The following is a 25,141-nucleotide window of genomic DNA, read 5'->3' as shown; positions in this document are numbered from 1 at the left end:
TCAGGCCACAGTCAGATCTTTAATAAAAGCACTTGAAGTCAGTGACAAACATGATACAGCAGACATGACAAGTCAGAGAAATCAAGTTGGGGGTAGCAGTGTGCTGCTGGTGTCTGCAGAGGACTGAACAAGGCCCCTAAACCAAATGATAACCTCAGTGGCTCCTCAGCTGCTCACAACACTCTTGAACGCTGCTACAAGTCTCTTGCCTCACCTCTCCTCAAGCTGGTATGGCAGAAGCACAAAATGGTCTTGGTTCTGACCAAAACTGATGGAGTAAATTAACCCAGGAAAAAGCTCCAGCTCTAATCTCTGAACAGGAGGCAGAGTTGCTTTTATAGTGAGGAGAGCAAGCAACCCATATCCTCCCTATTTCCTCCAGTTTCACAATATGCATTTTACCAGGGCACTGTTGTGGAGAGGGCCTGACACTGCCAGTCTCCTACTGGCATTCACCTGATTGGAGCAGGGCATGGCAAGAGCATCTCCCTGCAGAAACCGTTCCCCACCTCATGGTGAGCCTGTTCAAAGCTGTCAGCCACTTGTGTGGCAAGAGTCCATATTCTCATTTAGCCACCTTCTGTCCTGCTCCCCTTACTAGAGCATTATAAACCAACAAAAGGTGCACAGGATCCTTTTCACTGTGACATTAGCTAAGTAACCAATTCTAATTCCAGGAGTCAAGTGATCCTCATCCACTGACAGGGCCCTGAAAGCTCCCTGGTAAGGGGAGGGGTTGTGCAGCACTGAGAGGAAAATGGCAAAAGGCTTGTCCTCAGAAGCCCAGCACACACAAGAGCTTTGGAAGGTTGTATCCCTGCACTTTGGTTTTTGGGTAGTGCCACCTGTTCAGTATCTGTAGTGGTCTGGCTTGAAGGGCCCATCTCTGGACAAGCCCAGGTATTTGGCCTGTTTGTCACTCAGCTTCGTCAGCTTCACACCCAGCTTGTCCAGATGAGCAGCAGCCACAGCTTCATCCAGCTGGCAAACAAAACAATGAGATAAGAACATTAGAACAGAGTTCTATTAGTTCAGGAAGTCAGAGTCCAGAGGGAGAAATGAATATGTGGAAATCAACAGCAGCAACAACAGAGACTTACACTGACACAGCTTATTTCCTGCCAACATCCCTCACTTGTGTGAGCACAGACCTGCACTCACATGGAAGAGTCTTGTGCTTCTGAGGGAGTCAGGTTAATTGAGACAAAATTTCATATAGTCAAACCCGTTTCAACCAGATTTACATATTCACATCCATCCAGCAAGTATTCACATCCATCCAGCAAGCAAAGAACAAAGATCAAACTCCTCAGATAAAAGAATATCCAGTTTGGTAAAATGATAAAGCCCCAGCTTCCACTACAAAGATACCTGGACATACTACACTGTCATCCTACGATATTATGCAAGTCCTAACACTGGAAAAAAATTCCTGCCCTCTCCAGATATTCCATCTTAGGGGCACATGAACAATGATAATGATTCTGGAATAATTAATTCCAGAATCTCCAGTACAGCAAGACTACTTGTATCCACTGGCACTGTCTTCATGAAGACTAAAACCGAGGTGGGCTGTAGGACACACAGAAAGTGTGTCCTGATAAAATTTCTCTATCCCAGAGGTGTCAGGCAGATGTGTAAACTCAAGAAACTGAAAAATTTATGAAGTTAGAAGGCAGTTAAGTGCTCCAGGTCAAGGAGAGTCAGAAAACAAACAGGAGGATACTGACCAAGCTGCTGTTTCAGAGGGGGATGTACAGCCACAGGGGATATTCAGAGGTAGAAAGGACAGCACATGCAGGGATCAAGGACAAGTCTGACTATCTTAACTCCTGCAAAAACCAGGCATTCACTGCAGAGGGAACAGATACAAGGTAAGACTAAATCCCAGCAGCACAGAGAAGACCAACAATATTTCCCTCATAGTAGTTAAGTAGACATGAAAGGCTGCAATATAACCAAAGGGCAGTAGATGAACAAAACAATCAAGAGCCAAACCTGCAGCTTGTGAACCAGCAGGACCCAAATGATTCAAAAACTACTCCTGGATTTCCCCCTCCAAGGGCCTGTGGTAACAAAGCCACTACTCTGAAGTAATGCCATGCCACGAACCAGGTAAAAAGCTCCATCTGCACAGAGGGTAATTCACTGCAACTCAGCCTGCTCACAGTGACCACTGTGGACCTGCCTCTTGGGAACCAGTACAGCCAAAGGTGACAGGACAAAATCAGAAATCTAAGGGGGAATGGTTGAAATGGTGGCAGTGAACCATGAAATCCACCAAAGAGTCAGGTAAACTGTGAAAGAAAGAAAACCTAAGGGAAAGGTCCATGTTTAGAAGGGAAACAAGTATTTAAGCCTACTACATCCTGTCAGGATGCCATGAAACAAAAAAAAGGGGGGTCAGAAATTGTATTCTCATCTGGTTGATTAGACTGAGGTGTGAAGCTCTCACATGTGTATTTCCAGTGAATTTAAGACAGATTCCACCCACTTGAAAAGGAACTGAGTCCCTGACAATTCCCAGATGAGGTTTTCAAGCAGCAGCAGGGATCAATTGTTTCACAGCTGCTTCAACTTGGGGACTTTAAGACTTAAGACACAGAGACACACAAATTTAGACAAAGGTAAGCAGACATTCTCACCTTAAAATCAAAGCTAAGCAGGACAGATTTGGTGCCAAGAACACAGAGACAAGAGTTTTCCTGGATTTCCAGGAACACATGTTGCAGAAATGTGTGCACATTTGTAATGGCCAAAGCAATAGTCTTGCAGTCAAAGAAACTGCAGTGTAAGGTACTTGGTAATTATTAAGTCTTGCATTTAGACCTCAAAGCAATTGCACAGAACAAGGAAAGGCATTAACCCAGAAAATTATCACAGAAAGCTCTTTTGTTGGTTCTGACAAGGAGACTGCTTTATTCTTTGAATAAAGCCCTCTGTGAGGCACAGAGGGTCAAAAGTGTTTTGTCACAGTGGATGAACCTAAGGAGATCACTACCAAATGCTCCCCTAACAGGCAAATTCTTATTTAACTGCTCTGGGCATTACTTCTCATTTTTATGTATTTCCAGTTCAAATATGCTTACTAAAAATTGTTATTCAGTGAGAGGATGAAGTCACATTTTATCAGCAACATTGGGATCTATTTTCAATAGAACTGTCAATAAGACTGTTCCTTTGAAGACAAAATTGTGGCAGTTTGCTGATCCACTCCTACACTGCATTTCTGGTATGCTTTGCTTGATCCTTAACTAATGAGTTTGTAAACTGAAGTTCTTCAGGAAACACCTCATCAGTAAGCCCAAACATTCACATTCTACTTTCCAAATGGAAAGTATTTTCACGTTTACTCTCACACCTGGTTGTGCTCCAAAAGCAGTAGGATTTTACTCCAGCATCTTTTTCCATGAACCATCTCAAATTCTCAGGCTTGTTTTGGAAAATTAAAACCATGTTAGTTTTCTAAAATGAATATGCAAGCTGTGACATGATCCAGACTTTTCCAAGAACAAAGAATGCAGAGATAAGTTTAAAGGGAGATCTGAGGAAATATGTCATTAACATTTCGTGAAGTTATTAGGACCAGATTGTGATAAGCTCTCTCAGGTGCAAACGGGATCAGGACTCTATCAACCACAGTAAAAGGGATTCAGTTCCACTCCAGCTTCAACTCTGCCCACTACACTTTGCTGCTGGACACGTTTGTAGAAGGAACAAGCTGTCTGGGAGAAGCTCTCCAACTGAGGTGCTGAGGCAGCACAGGGCTTCCCAGCCCCTCAGAGAAGTCAAGAAGTGCCTGGATGTTCTGTCACAGTTCTGATCACAAAAGAACAGCCCATTCACACTCAGCACATCCAAAGCCAAACATCCTCTGAAGGACAGAACCACTTTGCAACAAAAACCCTCAGCAGGGAAATGAGTTCAAGCACCAAAAAAGCCACACCTGAAGTTGCCTTCCCCACCAGCACTGCTGTGTGACTGTCACTCACCTTCTTTGGCAGGAAGTGGACCCCCACGGCGTATCTGTCACTGTGGGTCCAGAGCTCTATCTGTGCCAGGACCTGGTTGGTGAAGGAGTTGCTCATGACGAAGCTGGGGTGGCCCATGGCACAGCCCAGGTTGACCAGGCGGCCCTCGGCCAGCAGGATGATGTGGCGGCTGTTGCGCAGGGTGTAGCGATCCACCTGTGGGAGCAGCAGGGCTACGTCAGCCACGGGGCAAATCTGGGGGCTTGGGGGGCCTCCCTGCCCCCTCAGCAACACAGGTATAACAGAGACACCCCTCTCTCCATCCCCGGTGGTTGCAAAGCCTGCAGCAACCCTGGGCCTTCACAGCACACGCATCTTGGCACCTGCTTCATACTTCACCAGCTCTCCAATTCATTCAACCAGCTCTCCAAGTCTCCTGGCTTTTCCACACACCAGTGTAGTCCCAGCCAGCTGTGATGGGAATGTGCTGCTAGCAGTAAACCCCAGTTCATCCACACCCACTGGTCACAACTGGTGTGTGGTGACAGGGAAGAGGGAACACCTCTGCATGCAGCAGTCCAGAGCCTTGGCATCTAACACAGGGAACAGCTGGAGCCCTCAGCCTGCTGAAGGTCCCCTGGAACTGTTCCCACCTCTGCAAGGCAAGTACATACAATAAACAGCTGTCCTGGCTCCTGGTGTACCCTGCTTTGCTCTTGGAGGACCACAGGCATGATCCTTCCCAGTCCACCCTAGGGACAGCAGAACTGCACACAGAATCCAGGCTCAGATGGGCTAAGGAGATAGGGCCCCAGCTGTGAGAGTCCCACACAACTCAGGAGACAGGCAATGCCACTGTCCCACACAACTCGGCAGATAATGTCATTTAGCATGTGCCCCAAATGGTGCTTGGGCCAGACTGGACTCCTGCAATGTTAAACTAAAATCTGCTTCTCCTTTTCACCTCTCCTTAGCTCCTCTCTGCCTTGCCTTCACCCTAGAGGAGCAATAATGAAACACCAACATGGCCCATGAGTCACAAAAATATTCAGTATTGACTGGTATTTATTGCTTACTTCATACCAAGCATTTGGGAGTAGAGCACTTTGGAAATAATTAAAACATAATCAGCAACCAACTTTGACAAAGCCTAATGCTTCAGGCCATTTATCTTCTGCTAGCACAGCAGAGCAACTGTGACAGACTTAAAAGGGTCCTTCCTCACCGCTGTATTTAAACTTCAGAAACTAAAAGTTATTTAAGTAAAACACAATTTTCAATTTTGTTCTTAAAGCTTTAGCCTGTAAGTTAAAAGCTAAGTGTGATGAAGCTGTAATTGTAACAATACCCTCTTCTGAAAAAACATCCTTGTGCAGGGCTTCAGCAGAGATGCCAAGAGCAAACCAATACAAACCATATTTTCTGTAACAGGTATTTTACCTTCAGGCAGGTGGAGGTGTGTGCCTCCACCTGCCTGCCCCAGCAATGCTTCAATCACAGCACCATTTTCTGCTTCTCAGGTTCACATGACAGATTATTATGATTTCAGCACAACACATGCAGGCAGTAACCACCTCAAAGAGCAGCCCTAAATCAGCCTTAATTTCTCCTGCCCAAAAGCGCTCAGCAGGTGGGATAAGAATGATCCCCCCTGAGCAGCTGCAGTTGTTATTTTGGATGCCAATCCTCCATTGTGGACCAGCAGTGACAGTGCTCAGTCCACCTAAAAAACACCATATGGGTCATCACGAGATTATGGGAGGAAGTAACAAAAGAAGGAACCAGATGGGAAGCAGAACATGAAAAATCCTGAAAACAGCTACAGTATTACTTATAACAAAGACTGCATTTACAGACTGAACTACTGAAAGATAGTTGAGCAGTTAAAGTAGCATTTCAGTTTTGAAGTCTGAATTGGGTGATTTAGGTGTCAAAATCTTATATCCTCACATAATATCCATACAACTTGCCCCTGGACAGCTGCTGGCTTGTGCATAGAACCCCACACCTTCAGCAACCTGTGCTAACAGGAGTCATTCAATGCACAGGGGAACAAAGAAAATGTAAAATTAATGCACAGAAATAAATACAAAATAGTAGTGGTACCAGCAGAGGCTTAAGTCAGTACCGTGGAAACACATCTCATATACAGGCAGACAAAACAGGCTGATTTGTAAACTCAGTAAATTGCTCCAGAAGTAGAATTCAATTTACCCAAGCAATAAGCTCTTCCCCACACTTAGACAAATGCCTCCTCCTTCTTCCCATTGGAATTTACATGGCTCTGGACTTTCTGGCTGCTTTGCACCTCCCTTCACATTATATGGGAATAACTTACAAGTCAAAGTTCATTGACATTGACCTTTCCTTGCCCTCTCGAGTTGAGTTTGTGCTGCAGGTCAGTCTCTGATACTCAAGACACTGCATGAGCAGGGCTGCAGTGCAAACCCAGAGCCAAACCAACCTGCCAGCTTTTCAGTAATTAAGCCTATTTCCTCCTTACCTGTCCTCTGAAAGCAACACATCAGTCACAATGGCACAGTAAGATGTTTTTCTTCTTAAAGTATTAAAGATCTCTTAAATCAGCCCAGCACTGGTATTGAAACTGGACACAGTCCCAGTTACTTTGTACCTCCAGCTGAAGTTAACCACCCTCAGCCCTGGCATTAATCCTCTCATCAAGAGAGATGTTCCTCATAGAAAGTCAGGAATTTTTGCTTTTGTACTATGTTCTCCTCTCTGGTTCAGGACACAGAAAAGAAGCTGCCAAGTTTTATTAAAAATCTGAATATTTAGAAAGTTAGATTTCTTCAGCATTAATCCATACGGACAACCCTGACCCAAATTCCATCCTTTTCAAAAGGTAATTTTAGGTTTTTTTTAAACCAGAAACTTGTTACAATTTTCATACCTGGGACCACACTGTACTTAGTGCATTCTGTCATCAATGCCAGACTGGTACCTCAAAGCAAAGCATTTAAAAAGGGTTTTACTACCTCTGTGCTGGGAGTTTGTATGGTGCCATATTAACATCCAATGAAATCTTCAAAAAAAAAAAAAAGTGTTTATTCTTCAATCAGTCCAAGGTTTAGTTTTAAAACAACATGAGCTAGCGGAAAGCAGGCAGGTACCTGTGGGCTCCTCTAGGAGAAGAGCTGCTGAGCAGTCAGCTCCACTAAGGCCATAGGTGAGAACAAACCTGAACACAGTGAGAACTTGAGGGTGTAACTCCAGACCTGGTTAAGGCCATGCAAAATGACCCAACATACCTTTCCCAAGTGCTTAGTAAGACTTTGATGTAGGTGGCCAATAAGCCACAGGGGAGTTATGAAAATTGGAAGGGCAGATAGAGATTTGAGAAGTACATTTGAGCATGGTGTTATTAACAAGTACAAAACCTATCCCAAAATCCAGCTATTAGCAAGGACACTCCCTCTTCAAAAGGTAACCAGAAGTCCCTCACCAAGTCAGATAAAGCTTGGTTTGCTTTATGGTTCTCACTCAATGCTGGCGTGACAAAACAGTTTTGATCTGGTTCAGTTTTGTTTCTCTGCTTTAAGACACACAGCTGAAAAGCTGAAATTTTCAGATTCTGATTTTCCTCGTGGAGCTACAACCATAGCTTAAAGCAAATACATGGCAGGCATGCAAGCTGAGCAAGGGTAAAACATCCTGCCTGGTCTGCCCACGCAGGTTTCTAAAATGAAGCGACCAAGCCTGGAAGAGAAACCCAAGTTTGGCAGAGCACCAAGCAGGCTTTCCCAAGTCTTCAATTTCAGAGTAGATTAAAAAAACACACCACACTTGGAAGACAAAGAGGTGTGAGTTTTTTCAAACTCTGACAGAATCCCCAAAGTCATTCCATTGAGATTCCCTTAGGACCATGACTGTTCTGCTGCAGAGCAGTACATGAGCAAACAAGCTCATGAGCTACATGAGCTCCACAAGCTCCACAAGAGGAGATTCAGGTCAAGCACCAGGCAATCTATGGGCTCTGCTCTTAAAGTTTTATAGAGTGTCTAATGGTCTGCTCTGTATTGCTCATCTACCTTGCTTTTAGAAGCTGAGCTATGGCATTGTTTTCAGCTCAGGGCTATCGAAACAAGTACATTTGCATACCCCCTGCCCATGCCCTAAACATCAAAGCTGAATGGACTTGATGCAATTAATTGTCTCTACAACCAGCACTAAGAGTAGGCTCCTGTCTCTCAAGGAAGTGGGAACACATGGAGAAAGATGTACACATACCAGGCACCTCTCCCCAGAGATCACCAAGAGGGCCTTGGGCACTGGCTGGAAACAATGCCAGCCCAAGACTATCATGTGCAGCTCGTCTCAGGTTAGCAGAATCTGCATTCTGACCAGAGCAACAGTGGCTTCCAACAAAGCTGGAAACACCAAAGAACCTGAAGAGAAATACTCTCTAGAAATGGACACTGAGTAGCTACCGTTTTTTTTCCAGCAGGAGAGTCTGTGGAATGGTTGCCTCACCTGAGGTTTGATATTCACTGCCTCCACTGCATTGTCATTCAGCCACTTGGCATCAACCTCCACATCAAAATGGCCAATATTACACACTATGGCATCATCCTTCATCTGTTCAAAGTGCCTGAAAAAGAAAAAAAGTTGTATCAAAAGTTAATCCACAGTTTTCTCCCTCAGCAGATCCACAGCCCTGACAAGTGCCCAGCTCAGTAACTGCATTGACTCTCACAAGGTGTGTGGGGGCTGGTAACCCCTCCAGGCATGGCAAGTCTACTGGAAAAGACTTTCAAGCTTCTAGGGAAGAACATTTCCCAAAGATATAAAAACTTACTGGAGAGAAAGTATTTCCCCACTATGGAAAGTAATAGCCTTTTGTTTGATTGGTCAAAACAAATACCTGCAGTTATTCTCCTTCTTACACAGAAAAAACAATTTTCATGACTTTGAAGTTCCCAGCAGTTTTACATCTCCTCCCACCTAATCTGATCTTGCATTATAACATGTACAGTCATCATGGCAAAGAAAGGAAGGAGTTTGTGTGGAGCTGGGGCTATAAACTGAGATCTAAGAAGTAGTAACCAAACACTGCAGGGCAGTACACTGAGAACAAGCTGGTTTCAGCTGCTGATACGCACCCACAGATGGAATCATTTTCAACCTTTACCTGCTTCCTCTCCTGTTCACATTTGTCTGGCCTAACACAGAATTCAGCCCCGATGCCTTCATTCTCCAGAAGTCAATCTACACCTCTGCATCTTCTGTTTCTCCATCATTACATTACATAAGCCAGGAACAAGTGCAATGTGGCAACATCCAACCAAACTGACCAAAGACTTAATTTCTCACTAAATTCATGCTAAATTCTGATATCCAGAAGTCAGACTGTGTGCTAAGCCTAACCACACTGCTGACAGGTTATAATTGTATTTTAAAGAAGAAATCTAACTGTACAGATATGCTTTCACTAAAGCAAGTGTCTTCGCCATACCTGCCCTGCACAATGTCAGTGCAGCCAGTGGTGGTGACAAAGATGTTGCCCTCTTTGCAGGCCTCCTCCATGGTTGTAACTTCATAACCTGAAAAGAGAAAATGTTACTTCTCTACACAACTACCAACATTTATTAACAAGTGGGACACAATACTAGAAGTAGAAAAGCACAGAGAAAGAATGAGTCAAATGTTTCTGCCCACATCTGGCCTAGACATGATGCAAGGTAGTGGGATAGTGGTCTTGCTAAACACCAACATGGCACAAAAACCATCCATCCCTCACACTTTCCAAATCGGTGGATCTGTGCATTCAATCTGTGCAGTCTGGCACAGCTCTCAAGACTGGATTCAGGGGGTCAAATTTGCAAAAAAAGTGTTGCCACAACACCTGAAGTTCTTGGCAGGTATAAACAGAAATGGGATGAACTGGTACCAAGAGGCACAGTTACATGAGGCACCCACAGAGGAGAACAGCTCCAGAGCATGCCCTGAGCTCAGCAGACAGACAGAGAAGACAGAGCATGGCACTGCTCTTCAAAAAAACCCATCGAGGGTGTTTTTTAATGTTTTAATTCCAGTCAAGCCTTATCCCACACTGGAGATTAGAACTGCACAACTCTAAGACAATTCCTCAGACAATCCCACCCCCCCACCCCCCCCCAATGGTCTTCTAAACACACATTCAAGGCCTCTAGTAACAAACTCTTTCCCTAACTGCAAGGAAAGAATTCCACAGTTAAACTGGATTCAGCTGTACCTCAGCAGGGACATGGCTGAAATCCACTGAGTCTCTTGGCCAGCTCTCATTTACTGCTCTACACTGACATGCAGACCTTGTCAGATGCCCCAGTTCCTGCTCTGCTCAGCTCCCACCTTCCATGGCTGCCTGGAGCGCGTTGATGGGATCAATTTCTGTGATGATGACTCTGGCTCCGAAGCTCCGCAGCGCCTGGGCACAGCCCTTGCCCACATCCCCATATCCTGCCACCACTGCCACCTTCCCAGCAATCATGACATCTGTGGCACGCTTGATGCCATCGATGAGGGACTCTCTGCAGCCATAAAGGTTATCAAACTTGCTCTGAGGAAAAAAACAGAGCAGTTTCAGAACAAATGAAAGCCACTCAAATGAAATTTCCTTCAAGAAAGCAAATGGACTTATGTGCAAGTACTGTGAGAGTCACTTAAATACTTTTATAACCATGAGGGACAGGAAGCAGACACTCTGGTTTGAAGTTTTTATTTACCCAGTTTCAATCTACGGAAGTATATCAGACACAGGCTTCAACATGGTAAGAAGCATTTCATAAATACACTGTATCAACTGACAAGGGCTTGGACTGGCTAAAAACTTGTTAGAGGTAACCTGAGTGTCTTTCACACCAATGTAGGTCTGAGCTCCTAAGCCAGCTGTTCACCAGTTCCCTGCCGCTGTTTATCAGACAATGAACTGAATCAAGTGCCACAGGAAGGCAAAACAGACCAGCAGCATATCATCTTATCTCTGCAAGACACATCCAGCCTGCAGAGCAGCAAGCTGTCCACACCAACCAGGAGCAACTGGTTCTTGCACCCCCAGAAGATCCAAATTACGTCTTTCCCCATGAAGAATTACTCTAACACTGTCAGGTTACCTTAACACTGTCACTCACTATTGTTCACACTTGGAAAAATTCAGCAAGCAGCCATTCACAATAATGGCCACTGCAACCAGGACCCCCTGGATTTCATCTCCTAATGCCCCATCACACAACATCCTCCTTCTGTAACACTGACATTAACAGCCAGACCCTCCAATTAAAAGTGTCCAGCTAGGTCAGACATCAAGTACTACCTCACCCCTTGAACACCTTCCTAAACTCAAACACAGCTTGTTGTGCTGATTTTTGTAAGGCTCCTTCTTCTTCTGGAGCCTTTTGTTTTGACCAGGAGGAGGGGCTGTACAAACAGATTTGATTATTTGGGAAGTTACAGAGACCAAGAATTTTTAAAGAAGCTAGCTACTACTGTTGTGCTGTGCTTCCCAAAGAAGCAATACTAAAAAATCTCCATTCACGGCAAAATTCTCGTCTCAAAGCCTGTCCTGGCTTTCTACAGCCTTAGGGCACCAATTCTTCTCGCTTTTACTTAACACACCACTGTCTGCTATATGCAATCCTAAGATTAAATTCCCAGAGGCAGCAATCTGGTCTAGTGGAAGGCACACCCACAACACCTGTAGTTCTTATAAGTATGAACAGAAATGGGATAAACTGCCCATGGCAGAAACTGGCCAAAGTCTAACAAATTACACCTCAGATCCAGAAGTTCCTGACTCAGTGCCTATAACCATTACCAGATACATAGCTGCCATAAATATATCAGAAAATTGTGTTACCAATCCTTCAAATTCTAGAGCTAGTGCCAGTTGGTATCCCTCTTTCCTAGTCCTGCAGATTTTCCTTGCAGCAGGAGGAAAACAGCATGGTCAGATTTGATTCCTCATCACCAAATCCCCCAACTGCAGTCGAAGCCTTCCAGGTGTCTGCACATTCCCATGCAGGTAAGAGAGCAGAGTGTTGGATGCAGACATCTGCCCCACCCAAAACACATCTGAGTGGCAGAGGGGAAGAACAGAGCTGGCTGCTGTGCCTGCCTTCTCTCTCCAAATGTTAGCACAGGAACCTGGCACCAACTGGAAATATCAAACTGGGAGAGCAGAATTTGTCAGCTCAGTTGCACATTTTCCCAGAGATCTGTAATTGTGGTTAGTACAAGTCTTGTACTGTATAAATACCAAAGAGTACTTGAAAACAAGCACTTGCTTGGCATTAGAATCCCAAATCCCCTCAAGAGGCTTTGTTAGAAACATCTGAATTTCCAAGTCTACTAAAAAGTATTAATAATTATTATGCAAGCGGTACAAATCTGGGTGAAAAGGATGTGAAGAACTTCTTTCAACATTAACTGGATTCCAGCCCACTACCTATGAAGTGTCAGGTGCATCTTAGTGAGCAGAAAGAAGACAGCAAACTGCAGAGAAGGCAGGCCAAACATGAGAACTGCCAACCCAACAGGATAATGTCTGTATGAGAACTTGAAATAGAGTCAGTAACTAGATTTAAAAAACATCAAGATGCATAAACCTTTAGTACACTTTTAATTCCCACTATAATTCATCTGCAGCCAAAAAGCACCACCACCCTTTAAAAACCATTCCACTTCATTCTCAATTCACCAGGGTTTATCTTGAAAGCAATACTAAAGCTAAGCAAGGAATAGATATCTCCCTCCTGCTCTCTTCTTTTGCATCTGCTGCTCACAGAGATCAGCCACAGGCTGACCACCCAACCTTTACCAGCACAAGCTCAAGGAGGTCACACTCTCTTTTCCAGCTGGTATCTGACACCTACCTGGCAGCTTTAAGCTACTCAGAGTAAGGACAGCCTCCTTGCCACAGGTACTGACTGTGCCCAGGAGTCATCTCCAAAAGTGTGTTCACATTATAAAACAGCAGAAGAATGGATGTCCTTACAAAAAGTCCATACAAAAAGCCTCTTGATGTCCTGCCAACAGGGCATTTACAACGAATCAAGGGCTCGCTTTTAGGATATGGTGGAAATCTTTTCAGAACCAGATCAGGAGACGCTCAGCAAGAGAAGGAATACTTTTACAACAATGACAACATCCCAACACCAAGCTGGTCAGAAAGCAGAACACTGCAGAAGGGCTCTGTCTGTACTACCTTGGTGACAGAGTCATTCACATTGATAGCTGGCACTTTCAGGGTCCCATTGGCCTTCATCTTGTACAGGTTGTGAACCCCAGTGGTTGTCTCTTCTGAAATACCTCTAATTCCTGTGGGAAGAGTCAAATTATTCACCTTAGTTGGAGTCAGCACTGTTCAAATCAGGCCATCCAGCTGCTGGGAGCATCCCCCAGAGGCTTAGGTTAAACAATCCCTTGGCAGAGAGCAGGGAAGGGTTGAAAACCCTCAAACTGCAGAAACACCAGAAGAAGTACTTCAGAGCCACACACCTCCGCACCTGCCGGTGCTGTGCCCGCCCGGATCCCGGGGAAGGCAGGCGGGTGCTTTGCTGCAGCCCCTCAGGGTTGGTTTACCCGGGGAAACAGGATCGGGGCCCGGCGGGAGCGGAGACAGGATCGGATCGGGGCCCGGCGGGAGCGGAGACAGGATCGGATCGAGGCCCGGCGGGAGCGGAGACAGGATCGGATCGAGGCCCGGCGGGAGCGGAGACAGGATCGGCCTTAGCACCGGCCCGGCCCGGCCGCGCTCCGCGGCGCCGCAGCGCCCTCTGCTGGCAGCCCGGGGCGCCCCTCAGCGCAGCCCGCACGGACGCACAGAATGTCCTGGACTGGGAGGGACCCCCAGGATCACCAGCCCAGCCCCAGCCCGGCACAGACACCCCAACAACCCCACCCTGGGCACCCCTGGCAGCGCTGTCCCAGCGCTCCTGGAGCTCTGGCAGCCTCGGGGCCGTGCCCATTCACTGGGGAGCCTGGGCAGTGCCAGCTGTTCCCTGAAATCCTGTCGCTGGTCACAGAAGATATCATTGTTTTCCTCTTCCCCTCACAACGAAGTTGTAACTGCAATGAGCTCTCACCTCAGTCTCCTTCAGCTGAACACCTCAGCTACTCCTTATATGGCTTCCCCTCAAGGTCTTTCATCATTGTGTCCCACCTTTGGACACTCTCTAATAGTTTAACATTCGTGTTATATTGTGGTGACCAAAATCACAGAATATTCAAGGTGAGGCTGCCAAGCCCACAGCAGGGCAGGCCAATCCCTTCCCTTGACCAACTGGTGATGCCACCCATGACACAACTGGTCCTCCTGGCTCCAGGGTACTGCTCACTCACAGATGCCAAGTCTGGTCCAAATCCATCCTCACTCCTCAAAAAATCCAGCTGTGAGCTGGTCCAAGCCCAGGCAGGAAACTGAGCAATTCAACATGGTTTTCACAACAGAATTCTGACACCCCAGTGGAGCCTGAGACTGAGCCGTGAGACCTCCCCGTTGCTCCCCAGACCACTCTGTAGCACATGAAGGAAATGAGACCAACAGTACTAGAAGGGAAAAGGCTGATTAACTGGAGAAGGCTCCAGAGAGCTCACTGCAGCTTTTTAATACTTTAGGTGGGCTTACAAGATGTGGACACACTGTTTAGCAACTGTGTCCTGTTGCAATAGGACAAGGTGGAATGGTTTTAAATTGAAAGAGGATGATTCAGACTAGATATAAGGTACCTTTTTTTTTTTTCAATGAGGGTGGAATAGGCTGCCCTGAGAAGTGCTCTAGGTCCCATCCCTGGGAATGTTCAACCCCTGAGCAACCCGAGTTGAAGATGTCCTGCCCATTGCAGGCAGGTTGGACTTTAGATACCCTTTAAAAGGTCCCTCCCAACCCAAATCATCCTGTGATTAGGCTGACTGACCCCCACCACTTCTATCTCACCACAGAGCCCTCGACAGCCCCACTCCCCTGATGGTCACCTGCTGAGGGAATGCATTCAGGCTTTGGCATATTTCGGGCTTGCTTAGAGGAGAAGGAAGAGTTTAAAGTTCACAATGTAGTCTTGCACACCGAGAAATGGAGGATCTGTAGACAGTCTCCCAAAAGCATCAGTTTCCACAACAATTGCCTGGATCACGGACAGTCATCTCCTTGAAGAAAAGCTTTTGGAGGTCACAGCAGGAACCTCCAGTTCAAACCTGCCCTCTCTCTTCTTGTGTATCTGGCAAACAAGAGACAGACTTCCCATCCTTCAAAGGCTCTCCAGGTGAGAGTCTTGAGCTTAGCAGATTGTCTTTCCACAGCACTAAGCAGACCTCACATTCTGTACACCAACAGCTTCCCCTCCCTGAAGGAACACCAGCCCTGCCCCAGGTGCCATTCACAGCTGGTCTAAACCACTCTGCAGCTGCCCCAAGTGCTGCCTACACTACTCATGGTTAATGCCTGACTGACTGGAGAGCAGAGAAGGGCCTGCACCAAGGACAAGTTTGAATGAAACTGACACAACTGCTAAATGCTCAGACCTGTATTTGTCACCTGAGCAATGAGCAAGTCTGATCAATGAATCACAAACAAGACAGTCTTCCCCACACAGGTCTTTTGCACAGATGACTTTCCCCATTGGTCAGTTCTCGTTTCCCCACTTTCTTCCTTTATTTATCTTGGTATTAAGGGCTTTTGGCTTAATGGAATAAGCCAACAGTACAAAGGCCACTCTGCCCTCTAACTGCAAGCACACTTCAGGAGAGAGGAAGCTTACTGAGCAGCTCCACATACACATTTAACTCATCTCCTAGTTGAAGGAATACTACTTTCAACTGTTAGCTGCACACTTGGACTGAACTATGTAAATTACAAGCAGCTGAGGCATGGAAGACAATTCCCTCTGAAATTAGACCAGAAAACTTACGCAGCCCTTAAATGGCAAATGGCATTTTCAGCTGCCTCATGCCAAAATGTCTCCCATGTTCACAATCCACACACTGTGCATACTGCCAAGGTCACTCTCATTCCACCTCCACAGATGTCAGATTTCCACAGAAGCTGTTAGGATATATTAGCCTCTGTTAGCTAGAAGATACCAAAATTGGATGCTACACTTCTTCATTTAAACAGACTTTGCAGCAAAAGGCTAAGCACAGATCTCAGATTAAGGAGATAAGACTTTACTCCGTGAGTCCCATTCTGGAAGTTTTTCCATTTCCAAGGAGCAGTGGACTGGAAGGTAAAACAGATCAAGTTTGTCATCCTCTACAAGGATCAGTCTTAGTTCACCCAACTGCTGCAAGAAGCTTTTCAATTACAGCCAATGCAGACAGCCACACATTTTGGGAAGGGAAACACTGGCACACTGCATCCTCCCTAGACTTTCTAAAACCCCAGAAGAAGAGTAATTTCTATGAATTTAGGAAGCAAACACAGACAGGGATGTTTTTTTGCCAGAAGCAGGCTACACATGTATGTCAAAATATGAGACAGTTCAAGACCCATTGTCCTACTGCACTATATAATACTGGTCCCTTCTCCACCAGGAGCACAAATCTGGCAAGAGGGTGAAAAGGGCTGGAGAGGAGAAAGAAGTACAACAGGAGGGCTGAAAGTATGAAAGGAGCTCAGCTCAAGTACCTCTGGAAACAGACACCAATCAAGGTGTACATGGTAGGGAAACAACCCTGCAAAACAGAGAATGAACATGGGAAATGCTTTCTTTGGCCTCTGGCAATACCAGGAAGACAGAGAGGGATGACCAATTGTATTCCTGGGCATCAAACATGGGAAAAGCAAGAGGTCATGCATGTCACAAAGAGGCAACCGAGGAAGCACCAGACCTTTGATGGAAGAGAGGCTGAGCAAAGACCAATGAAAACCTTTCATCACAGTTTAAATAACACAAAGATGTTGAGTGTTGGATTATGAGTGACATCAGGCTGAGGATGAAGGACAAAGTGAGGCTTGTCACAGAGAAAGTTTCCCTCTTCCTGGTGCCCCTACATGCAGCAGCACATGGATGAAGGGCAGAGACCCAAACTCCCCACAAACAGCCCTATTCACAGCCTGCCACCTTCACATTTTTTCCTATCTTCTTACTACAGCAGAGCAGCGGTCAGAGGAGAGCTGATCCAGCAGGCTTCTACAGCAACCTCCCCTCTACAAAAGCACCAACACACCCACTGTATCGCCCAATTTCCTTCACATCTCAGATCAAACGTGCCCCTTAACAATCCTGGGCACACGTCTTGCTGCAGCACAGCTGATGGGCACTGGCAGAGCTAAGGGGAGTCTGTCATACTCACCAGGCACAGATCAGCCTGGTCCTGTCAAATTCCCTCCACATAAATCTTTCACATAAACACATGCTAGCAACACTACACTGATCAGTTTTACTAACTTGCACTGAAGGCAAATCAAAGCAAGAGTTCCTGACTTCATCAGCATCTTCACTGACAAAGTGAAAGAGTATTTAAGGTAGAAAACTGTTAATTTTCCACAGAAGGCTACAGGTGATGATGACTTCATTCAGAACAGCACTAAGATGATGGGTAAGAAATGCATTAATGTAAAATTGCTAATTGCAAACAGACATTGAGCAGTTCTAGAACACAGCCCTCTTCCAGGAAGCTTTTGGCATGACAGCAGAACTAACTAGTGGTTAATTAGTTAGCCCATTCTTAGGTAATGGGCACAGTAAAGTATGGCTAGGACAGGTCATTGCAGCTACAGAGCAGAGGTGGAAACAGCTCCTGCAGGTAAAAGATTCTGGTCTTGAACTGTAAGGAATTTTCACAGCCTGTTTGTACATGCCTGTCCCTCTTCCCCCATCCCTTTTTACACACTCGCCACCCAAACAGCCTCCCAGGCAGAACTGTGCCTGCCAAAACAAAACACAAGTCACCTTTCAGCAGCTGTGGGTATTTGGTATGAACTAGGTTGGTAAGATCTCCACCATCATCCAGAATCATGTTGAGGGGCTGCCCATCCTTGAAGTACAGGGTCTGCTCGATGCACCACAAGTATTCCTCATCTGTCTCCCCTTTCCAGGCAAACACTGCACGGGAACAAACAGAAACCATCAGCCAGTTTCTTACTCAGCACGTAGGGAAGCAGCCAAAGGAAGATTTCATCAGCAGCTCCCAGTAGCAGCTGACAGACAGATGATTATCTGTGCCTGCAGGCCAGCAAGGACATTTGCACTGAAAAACAGACCTCAGAATAATCACTGTTCCAGGTCACAAACATGGTCAAAATTTTGAGACTTCATTGTTCTCCTTATTCTTCTTCCATATTAAAAAGAAGGCAAAGTAAACTAAAGCAGACTCACATCCACAGCACCCCATTTGTTAGAAATAGCCACTGGACATAATGATAGAGATAAATGAAAACACAACCACAGCATTTTCTAGTGCAGCAGAAAAGAGGGATCAGACTTCAGCATGAGCTAAGCAGCAGAATATAAACTCTTCACCAACTCTGAGTTTAAATTCTAGTCTCTAGCCCAGCACTAATATCCAAGCTGAGGTGTCTCATCTGCTCTAATCAGGGTGTATTTCTATGTCGTACAGCCCCAGCAACAGGCTGCCACCACTGGTATGTTGCATCCACTAGGATTTTTCTTTCCAGGCGTCTCTACTGTCTTCATGTTATACTCAATCCTCAGAAGTAATCAGCCACTCAAACACGTATTGGGCACATTATTTACACACCCCAACATTTGGCTAAATTGTTGTTTTCATTGTTTACACAGAAAACTGCTTGAGCCGTGAAGAACCAATCACGCAATTGCCTATTCTGAAGCCATGTGTGTCAGGATCTCATATTGAAGCCAAATTCCTCCAGGGTCTCATAAATTCAGTATGTGAGGCATAATATTAACAAAAAGAGCAAGTTCCAAAAATAAGGACAAAGGGCAATGGTCACACACTTTGACAAACACTCAACCTGTAAATGGTTCTTCAGTTGAGCTTTGGGTGTTGAAAGCAGTGAGGAAGACAACCCAATGTCTAAAGAATCCCATATGGCCCTCTGACATTCCACACCAGAGGCAATGCCTGAAGCTGGCAGTGCCAAAGGAGCTGATGAAGGGATCGCTTTGTTGCCATAGAATGTGCCACAGTTAGGGAAAGACCTGTGGTGATAATTAATTATAATAGAAATGAGAGATCCCTCCCAAAGCAGACTGCCAGAAACCAAATTTAGCCTCTGCCAACAGCTGGGCTCAGTCCCCAGCACTGAGGATTACATTTCCTTCAGCTGAGTTACACAGCAGACAGCTTCAGGTATTTATACTGATCCATGAGAAATTGCTCCTTATTGGAACCTAACAGTAACAAGACAGCAGCATCCTGATACAGCACCAAAGGGATATTAGGCAGGAACACATCTGGGCTAATTCAAGCCTAAAAATATCTTGGGTATTGACCCTGCCACTGTGACAGGGCACATGGCAGTTCCCTTACCTTTCCCAATCCCTGTTTAGCACAGAGCTTGCTGGAAAGCACCAAACACATCCAGCTGCACACACCTACACACCACTCCATTTCATTACCCAGCCCATTCTACCATCTTAATGGGATCTAACAGAGCCCAACAGCAGCCTCTGCGGGGAGACCTGTGCACAGGCTGATGCAACACAGCCTAAATCATATGTCCTGGTTTGTAAAAACCACTGCTTCTGATGGGCTGTTTTTATCCTCAAGCTTGCTCAGATCTTGATGTGTACAGTTTGGTTTAGGAGGAACAGGCAGTACAGCCCAACTCAGCCAAGCCAGAACATGGAAAACTTACCAGGGATACCAGCTTTTGCAATAGCAGCTGCAGCATGGTCCTGAGTGGAGAAAATGTTGCAGCTTGACCATTGTACCTGGAAAACAAACAAGTTTTGTTTGCTGAACAAAGTTCTGAGATATCAGAGACTCTATCAAACACAGGACTTTAAAAAGGGAACAAGAACAGAAAGAAACTAGTGCAGATTCCTGCCTCTTTCAGTAGCTCTACAAAGATAAGGTGAGAACTGGGTGTCTGACTAAGTCAGGGAAAATAATGTCACATGGAGAGAATGTGAATGAGCTTTAGTTGTGCCATATATTCAGTCATCTCCTTGCTCACAAGCACTTCTCCCAGACAGCCAGAGCATGCTCCAGGATCTTCAGGGGTGCCCAACAGGCATAGGATGCCCACAGGGTGGGTTTGGGAAGTTTTGGTGAAAAAAGGTCAGATTTTCAGAACACCCCTTTAGTAAGAGTCCACTGAGGTTATGGACATGCAGCAACACACCTGCTGGCACTCACTAGAGTCAGAAATGCAGCTGAAACATTACACTCAATCCAGGCATTCTCTAAGATTATGCTCACCCACCTCCCACTCTGTGTTCCAGTCATGGAAGCTTTTCCAGCTGAGCTAAGTGTTTTCCTCAGATTTCATAACTAGGCTCAGGCACCTAGAAAAGCAACAGCATGTTGCTGAGTTGCACTGAAAAGGATCTGCACACCTACTGCAGCTCACAGCACCACATCCCAGAGCCACATACCCTCTGCTCCCCACAGGGCAGACTGGCAGCTATTTGCATGTTCACTGGTTACAGAGCTTGAGTAGAGATCACAATAAGGCACAATCATTCAGCCTGTTTTCAGATACTCATCCCACCTGATCAAAAAGTGACATTTTGAAGTAAAGGATGGAGTAGGAAGCACTTGTCATGAAAACACACCTGGAAGGAGCACAGGAAAACAGAATCCATAACCTAAAGCTGCACCTCCTCACCTGGGTTTTTGCAAGCTCCCCCCATACCAGCAGAGGTGAGTGACATCAGGAGGTGTCATGACATTCAAAGTATACAGAATACCTATATACTGTTTACACTTCAGACTTGATACAGACTTGTGGTAGTGACATAGAGCCTAGAATAACTGGAACACTTGATGGACTCAGACCCTAGTATTTACACCACTGGTTATGGAAAGGATTATTTTTTGTTACAAATTTTGAGGCACAGAGTATTTATTCTATCCTTATTAACCCAGCCAAAAAATGGACACCAAGGTCATTACGCTGCAGTGACCTATATCCTCATTACATGGGATATGATTTTATCAGTTTCATTCCTCCCTCCCTGGCACCAAAGTTCTGACAGAACAGGTGAACTAGGGTTGAATCCAAACTCAAATCAAAGCCTAAACTAATCCACAGGCATCAGGACAAGGAGTTAACACAGCAACACAAGCCTTTAAAAGTACAACCACATCTAAGAGAAAACAAGTCTCTGCAGGCACCTCCCTGAGTGACTTGGATAAATCCCATATAACACTGATCTGGGGTTATGCTCAGCTTAAAGCAGCTTGGCAATGTTTAACTAAGCACACAACTGCCTCCTCGGCCAGCCATACTGGGATGCAGCAACTACCAGGAGCAGCAAGGAGCTTTCCCAAATTTCAATGGCTACTGCTTCCTTTTAAATCCTGTGGAGGCACAGGAGTTCCACATGGGGCAGCCGGAACAAAGCCAGGACTGTACCTCCACATCAAGGCTCTCCTTCAGCACTGCACCATTTACAACCACAGGACAGCTCTGAACAGGCTGGGAAACACCTGCACAGCAGCATGTACCTTGCCCAGGCTGACCTGGCAAAGTGTCCATACCTACCTCCTCCTCTTTTTGAGGAAACACCTTCACTGCTATGGAGGAAACTCCTCCTTCTCCCAGCACCTTTCAATCAGCATGACACTTCTCAATTCTTAACTGTTCCCAGAGAGGGATCCCACATAGGGCACCTCTGAGCAGCCAAACTGCAGGACAAAGGAACTTCAGATCATATACATACGTAACAATCCATCAAAATTCCAGTCAGCTCCCTGCTCAGCACACAAGCAATGCAGATTGTGCTCAGATACCTGGCTCTTCTCATGCCCTGTACAGCAAACACTCAGCTGTGAAGTCTGGACTTCATTCAGCAAGTCAGGCATGGGACACAAGGCAGTAAATGCCTTCTAAGTATCTCAGAGTTTAATATGGATGAGAATAACTGGTCCGTAGTCACACAAAAAATTCAGTGGAGATCCCAGCCCTCGGTCGCTGAGCCACAGTGCATCCCTGCTCTTTTCCTGCACAGCTGAAAGGCCAGCATGAGCTCTCAGTAAACTTCATTAGATTTTGCTGACTTTACCAGGGCAGTGTGGGGTTCTTAACACAGGCTAATCTGTGCTGGAGGCAGTCCCTAGAGCTGCAGCATGAGCAGCCAAATCACTGCAAGCCCAAGCACAGCATGGCTGCGTGGGAGGAGCTGTGGGCACTGCCCAGGGCACAACAGGCACTCAAAGCTGCAGCTTGTCCACAGAAAACACACACCCCCCACACCCCAGAGGGGCTAAGGGCAAGCAACAAGTTTCTTGCTCGAGGAGAGAAGACAATCCGTACATGTGGAGATTGCAGCCTCATCCAAAAAGCACAGACATTTGCCAGGATTCTGTAAGGTGTTACATAAGCAGGAGCAGTGACCTGGCAGAGCGTTACCCAAGAGCTGAGGGAGAAACTCAGAGCCACGTTACCTCAGCCCCCAGCACAATGAGGGTCTCTATGAGCACTGCTGTCTGCACAGTCATGTGGAGGCAGCCAGCGATGCGGGCGCCTTTCAGGGGCTTGGATGCAGAGTACATCTCCCTCATCTTCATCAGCCCTGGCATCTCATTCTCCGCAATCTCAATGGCCTTGCGACCCCAGTCTGCAAGGCTGATGTCAGCTGCAAGAGAAGCAGGACAGGTGTCAGAGTTTGAATAGCTGAGACCTTGGTATCTGATCACACACTTGTGGGTAGGCACTGGCTGCAACAGCTGAACACCCAGCAACAGCTGGGAGACAGAGTTGCAGAAAAACCAGAACCTATTCCAGTTACTTCCTTGTTCTTTGCTATGGTACACAAGATTAGACCAAACCTAACAGCCCTCTAAAAAACAAGCATGCTACTGCAAGAGGGTATAAATCAACTGTGATCTAGTGCACATACATCCTGAGGTCCATGAATTCAGTAAGCCACAGCCTTAAGCACTTTTTATAGACTATCCCCAAGAGTCCAAAATTTCCTATAGGGACTGACTTCCACAGTATTGACCTGCATGTGGGGAGAGGCTGACTGTAGGGCAGTGGCTTCCCACACTGAGAATGTTCAATAAGAGTGCATCAGGAGCTGAACCCCGCTTAGCTCCCCCCTCCTAACAGCAAAGCTGCAGGTCCTTTCCCCTTGGATCCACAAAAATTATTTTAAGTGACTGTAATTATCTTAGTTACCAGTCTACTTCTACTTTTGTAAAAAGTATCTACAGCAGAAAAGTCCAGCAAAAAATGAGCAGGAGAGATTTCTGACAGGCTTACTGTGTTCACCATGGATGTCCAACCCCAGCCTTAAAAACACAAGGGTCAAGCAGGTAATGCCCAGCTGCATCAGCTCTGCAGCACCAGCCAACACAGAGTGTCCTTTTTACTTGGTTTGAGATTCTTTGAGAGATTTCAGAAGTTCACCACTCCATTTAGACCATAATCAGATGCTTTTTTTGTCACCTACCTTGTGAACACAGATTGTTTAGAGCACTGGGGAACACCAGAACTCAAGAGTCAGATTGCTGGGTTTAATACAGACACGCTAATTGCATTTTCCTGCAGAACGAAGCCTGGGGCCACTGAAGCTATTGCACGTGCTAGAGCTGACTGGAGCACAGGCTGTACACCACTGGCACTGAAATCTGCCTGCAAACAGGCAAGGAAAGGACCATAGAAACAAATATATCAAGAGGAGGAGGTTTAATCTTACCCCTGTTACGGGCTTGGTAGCTTTACCAGGGCTGCTTTAAAAATATCCTGCAGTATTTTAGGTCCAGAGTCTCTAGAATCTGAGCCTTACACACTAATGTACTCTGAATGAAGCCTCCAAGGAACACGCAACTCTTCATAAAAACTGGGGTTCTTTGTGAAGCTTCAGGTCTACAGAAATACCCGAAGGCAAAACCTTCAGGGCACATGAGTCAAAGGTCCCAGGATAGGAAATACTTTCACCTTCAGACCTAAGCCTATTCCCGCCAAGGGCTCAGAGCGGCGGGGGAGGGACGGGGCAGCCGGGCCGGGAGAACGGCACAACCGCGAGTGGGAAGCCAGCGGCTCTTTGCCCCCGAGCCCCCTTCCCCCGCGGTGGCCCCCCCAGCGCACAGGGGGCTCAGGCCCGGCTTCGCCGCGGGCAGGACCCGCCGCCCTCCCCCCCGCGGCCGCATCTAGTGTGGTGCCGCAGCCGCCGAGGCCGCGCTTCCCGCACCGCGCTCGCCCCGGCCCGGGGAAGGTGCCGAGCACAGCGGAGCCGGCCCAGGGCTCGCACTCACCCACTTTGTAGGGCAGTCGGTCCGACATGGCGGAGCTGCGTGGCCGGCGCGCAGGAGGAGGAAGCAGCGGCTCCAGGCGCGCTTTAAGTAGAGGCGGTGCCGCTTGCGTGAGGCGGGGCCGGGTTGCGCTTGGGCGCTGGGCCGAGCCGGCCGCGGGCCCGCCTCCTCTGCGAGCAGCGAGGGCATGGAGTCCGCGGGGCTGGGTTGTTCGCAGAACCTGCGCTCTGGTACGGCCTCTGCCGCAGCTGCAGCCCCGTGCCCGAGTAGACTCTGGCGGCCGCTGCACCCACCGTTACCGGTGCCAGCACAGGAGCTGGTGTATCTGCAGGGATGGCTCAGAGCATGGACCAGGCTCTGCTCCGTGGGGCCCAGCGATGGGATAAGAGGCAATGGGCAGAAGCTGAAGGAAGTTCCACCTGAACATGAGGAAGAACTTCTTTATTTTGCAAGTGACCACTCACTGGAACAGATTGCTAGAGAGGCTGTGGAGTCTCCTTCACTGGAAATATTCCAGATCCATGCTGTGGGATGGCTCTGTTTGACCCAGCATGTGGGACCAGAAGCCCCACTTTGGTCCCTTCCAGCCTCACCCATTCTGGGATCCTGTAACCCAGAGCCACATGCAGTCACAGCAGGTCCTAGGGCAGTGCCAGGGACAGCCCTGATTCCCAGTACCAGGCCTCACCACATAGACATTCCCTGTCACACTTCCCAAAGAGGATCCCTTGTTCAGTGTGAGGTACTACCCTGGGGCACACAGACCCCTCACTGCAGCAGGCCCCAAAGCAATAGGCATGATACAACTGGTGAGATTCCAGACAGAGCTG

General features: G+C 46.8%; 1 protein-coding gene across 1 annotated transcript; it reads right to left on the bottom strand.

Moving 5' to 3' along the window:
* AHCY (adenosylhomocysteinase) lies at positions 1-24,406 on the bottom strand. Its single transcript, XM_041419302.1, has 10 exons — positions 24,315-24,406; positions 22,500-22,690; positions 19,744-19,819; positions 17,855-18,007; positions 13,171-13,283; positions 10,320-10,527; positions 9,445-9,532; positions 8,463-8,580; positions 3,993-4,187; positions 1-981 (listed from the first exon to the last, which is right to left on the bottom strand). The coding sequence occupies exons 1-10, from the start codon at positions 24,340-24,342 to the stop codon at positions 850-852; spliced, it is 1,302 nt and encodes a 433-aa protein (XP_041275236.1). The 5' UTR covers positions 24,343-24,406; the 3' UTR covers positions 1-849.
* Between the last annotated feature and the right edge of the window lie 735 nt (positions 24,407-25,141).

Source organism: Onychostruthus taczanowskii, unplaced genomic scaffold, assembly GCF_017590055.1.
Source record: "Onychostruthus taczanowskii isolate IOZ18803 unplaced genomic scaffold, ASM1759005v1 scaffold60, whole genome shotgun sequence".
NCBI classification, from domain to species: Eukaryota; Metazoa; Chordata; class Aves; order Passeriformes; family Passeridae; genus Onychostruthus; species Onychostruthus taczanowskii.
Note: the sequence above shows the minus strand (reverse complement) of the source record. Positions and strands in the feature narration are given on the sequence as shown.

Bases quoted from the DNA above. Each gene is read 5' to 3' on its own strand.
- AHCY (XM_041419302.1), bottom strand. From the start codon at position 24,342: ATGTCGGACCGACTGCCCTACAAAGTGG. The intron at 10,528-13,170 runs GTAGTACAGACA...TTTTTTCCTCAG, and splicing joins TGAATGACTCTGTCACCAAG to AGCAAGTTTGATAACCTTTA. The intron at 982-3,992 runs GTGAGTGACAGT...TTTGTTTGCCAG, and splicing joins TCCACTTCCTGCCAAAGAAG to CTGGATGAAGCTGTGGCTGC.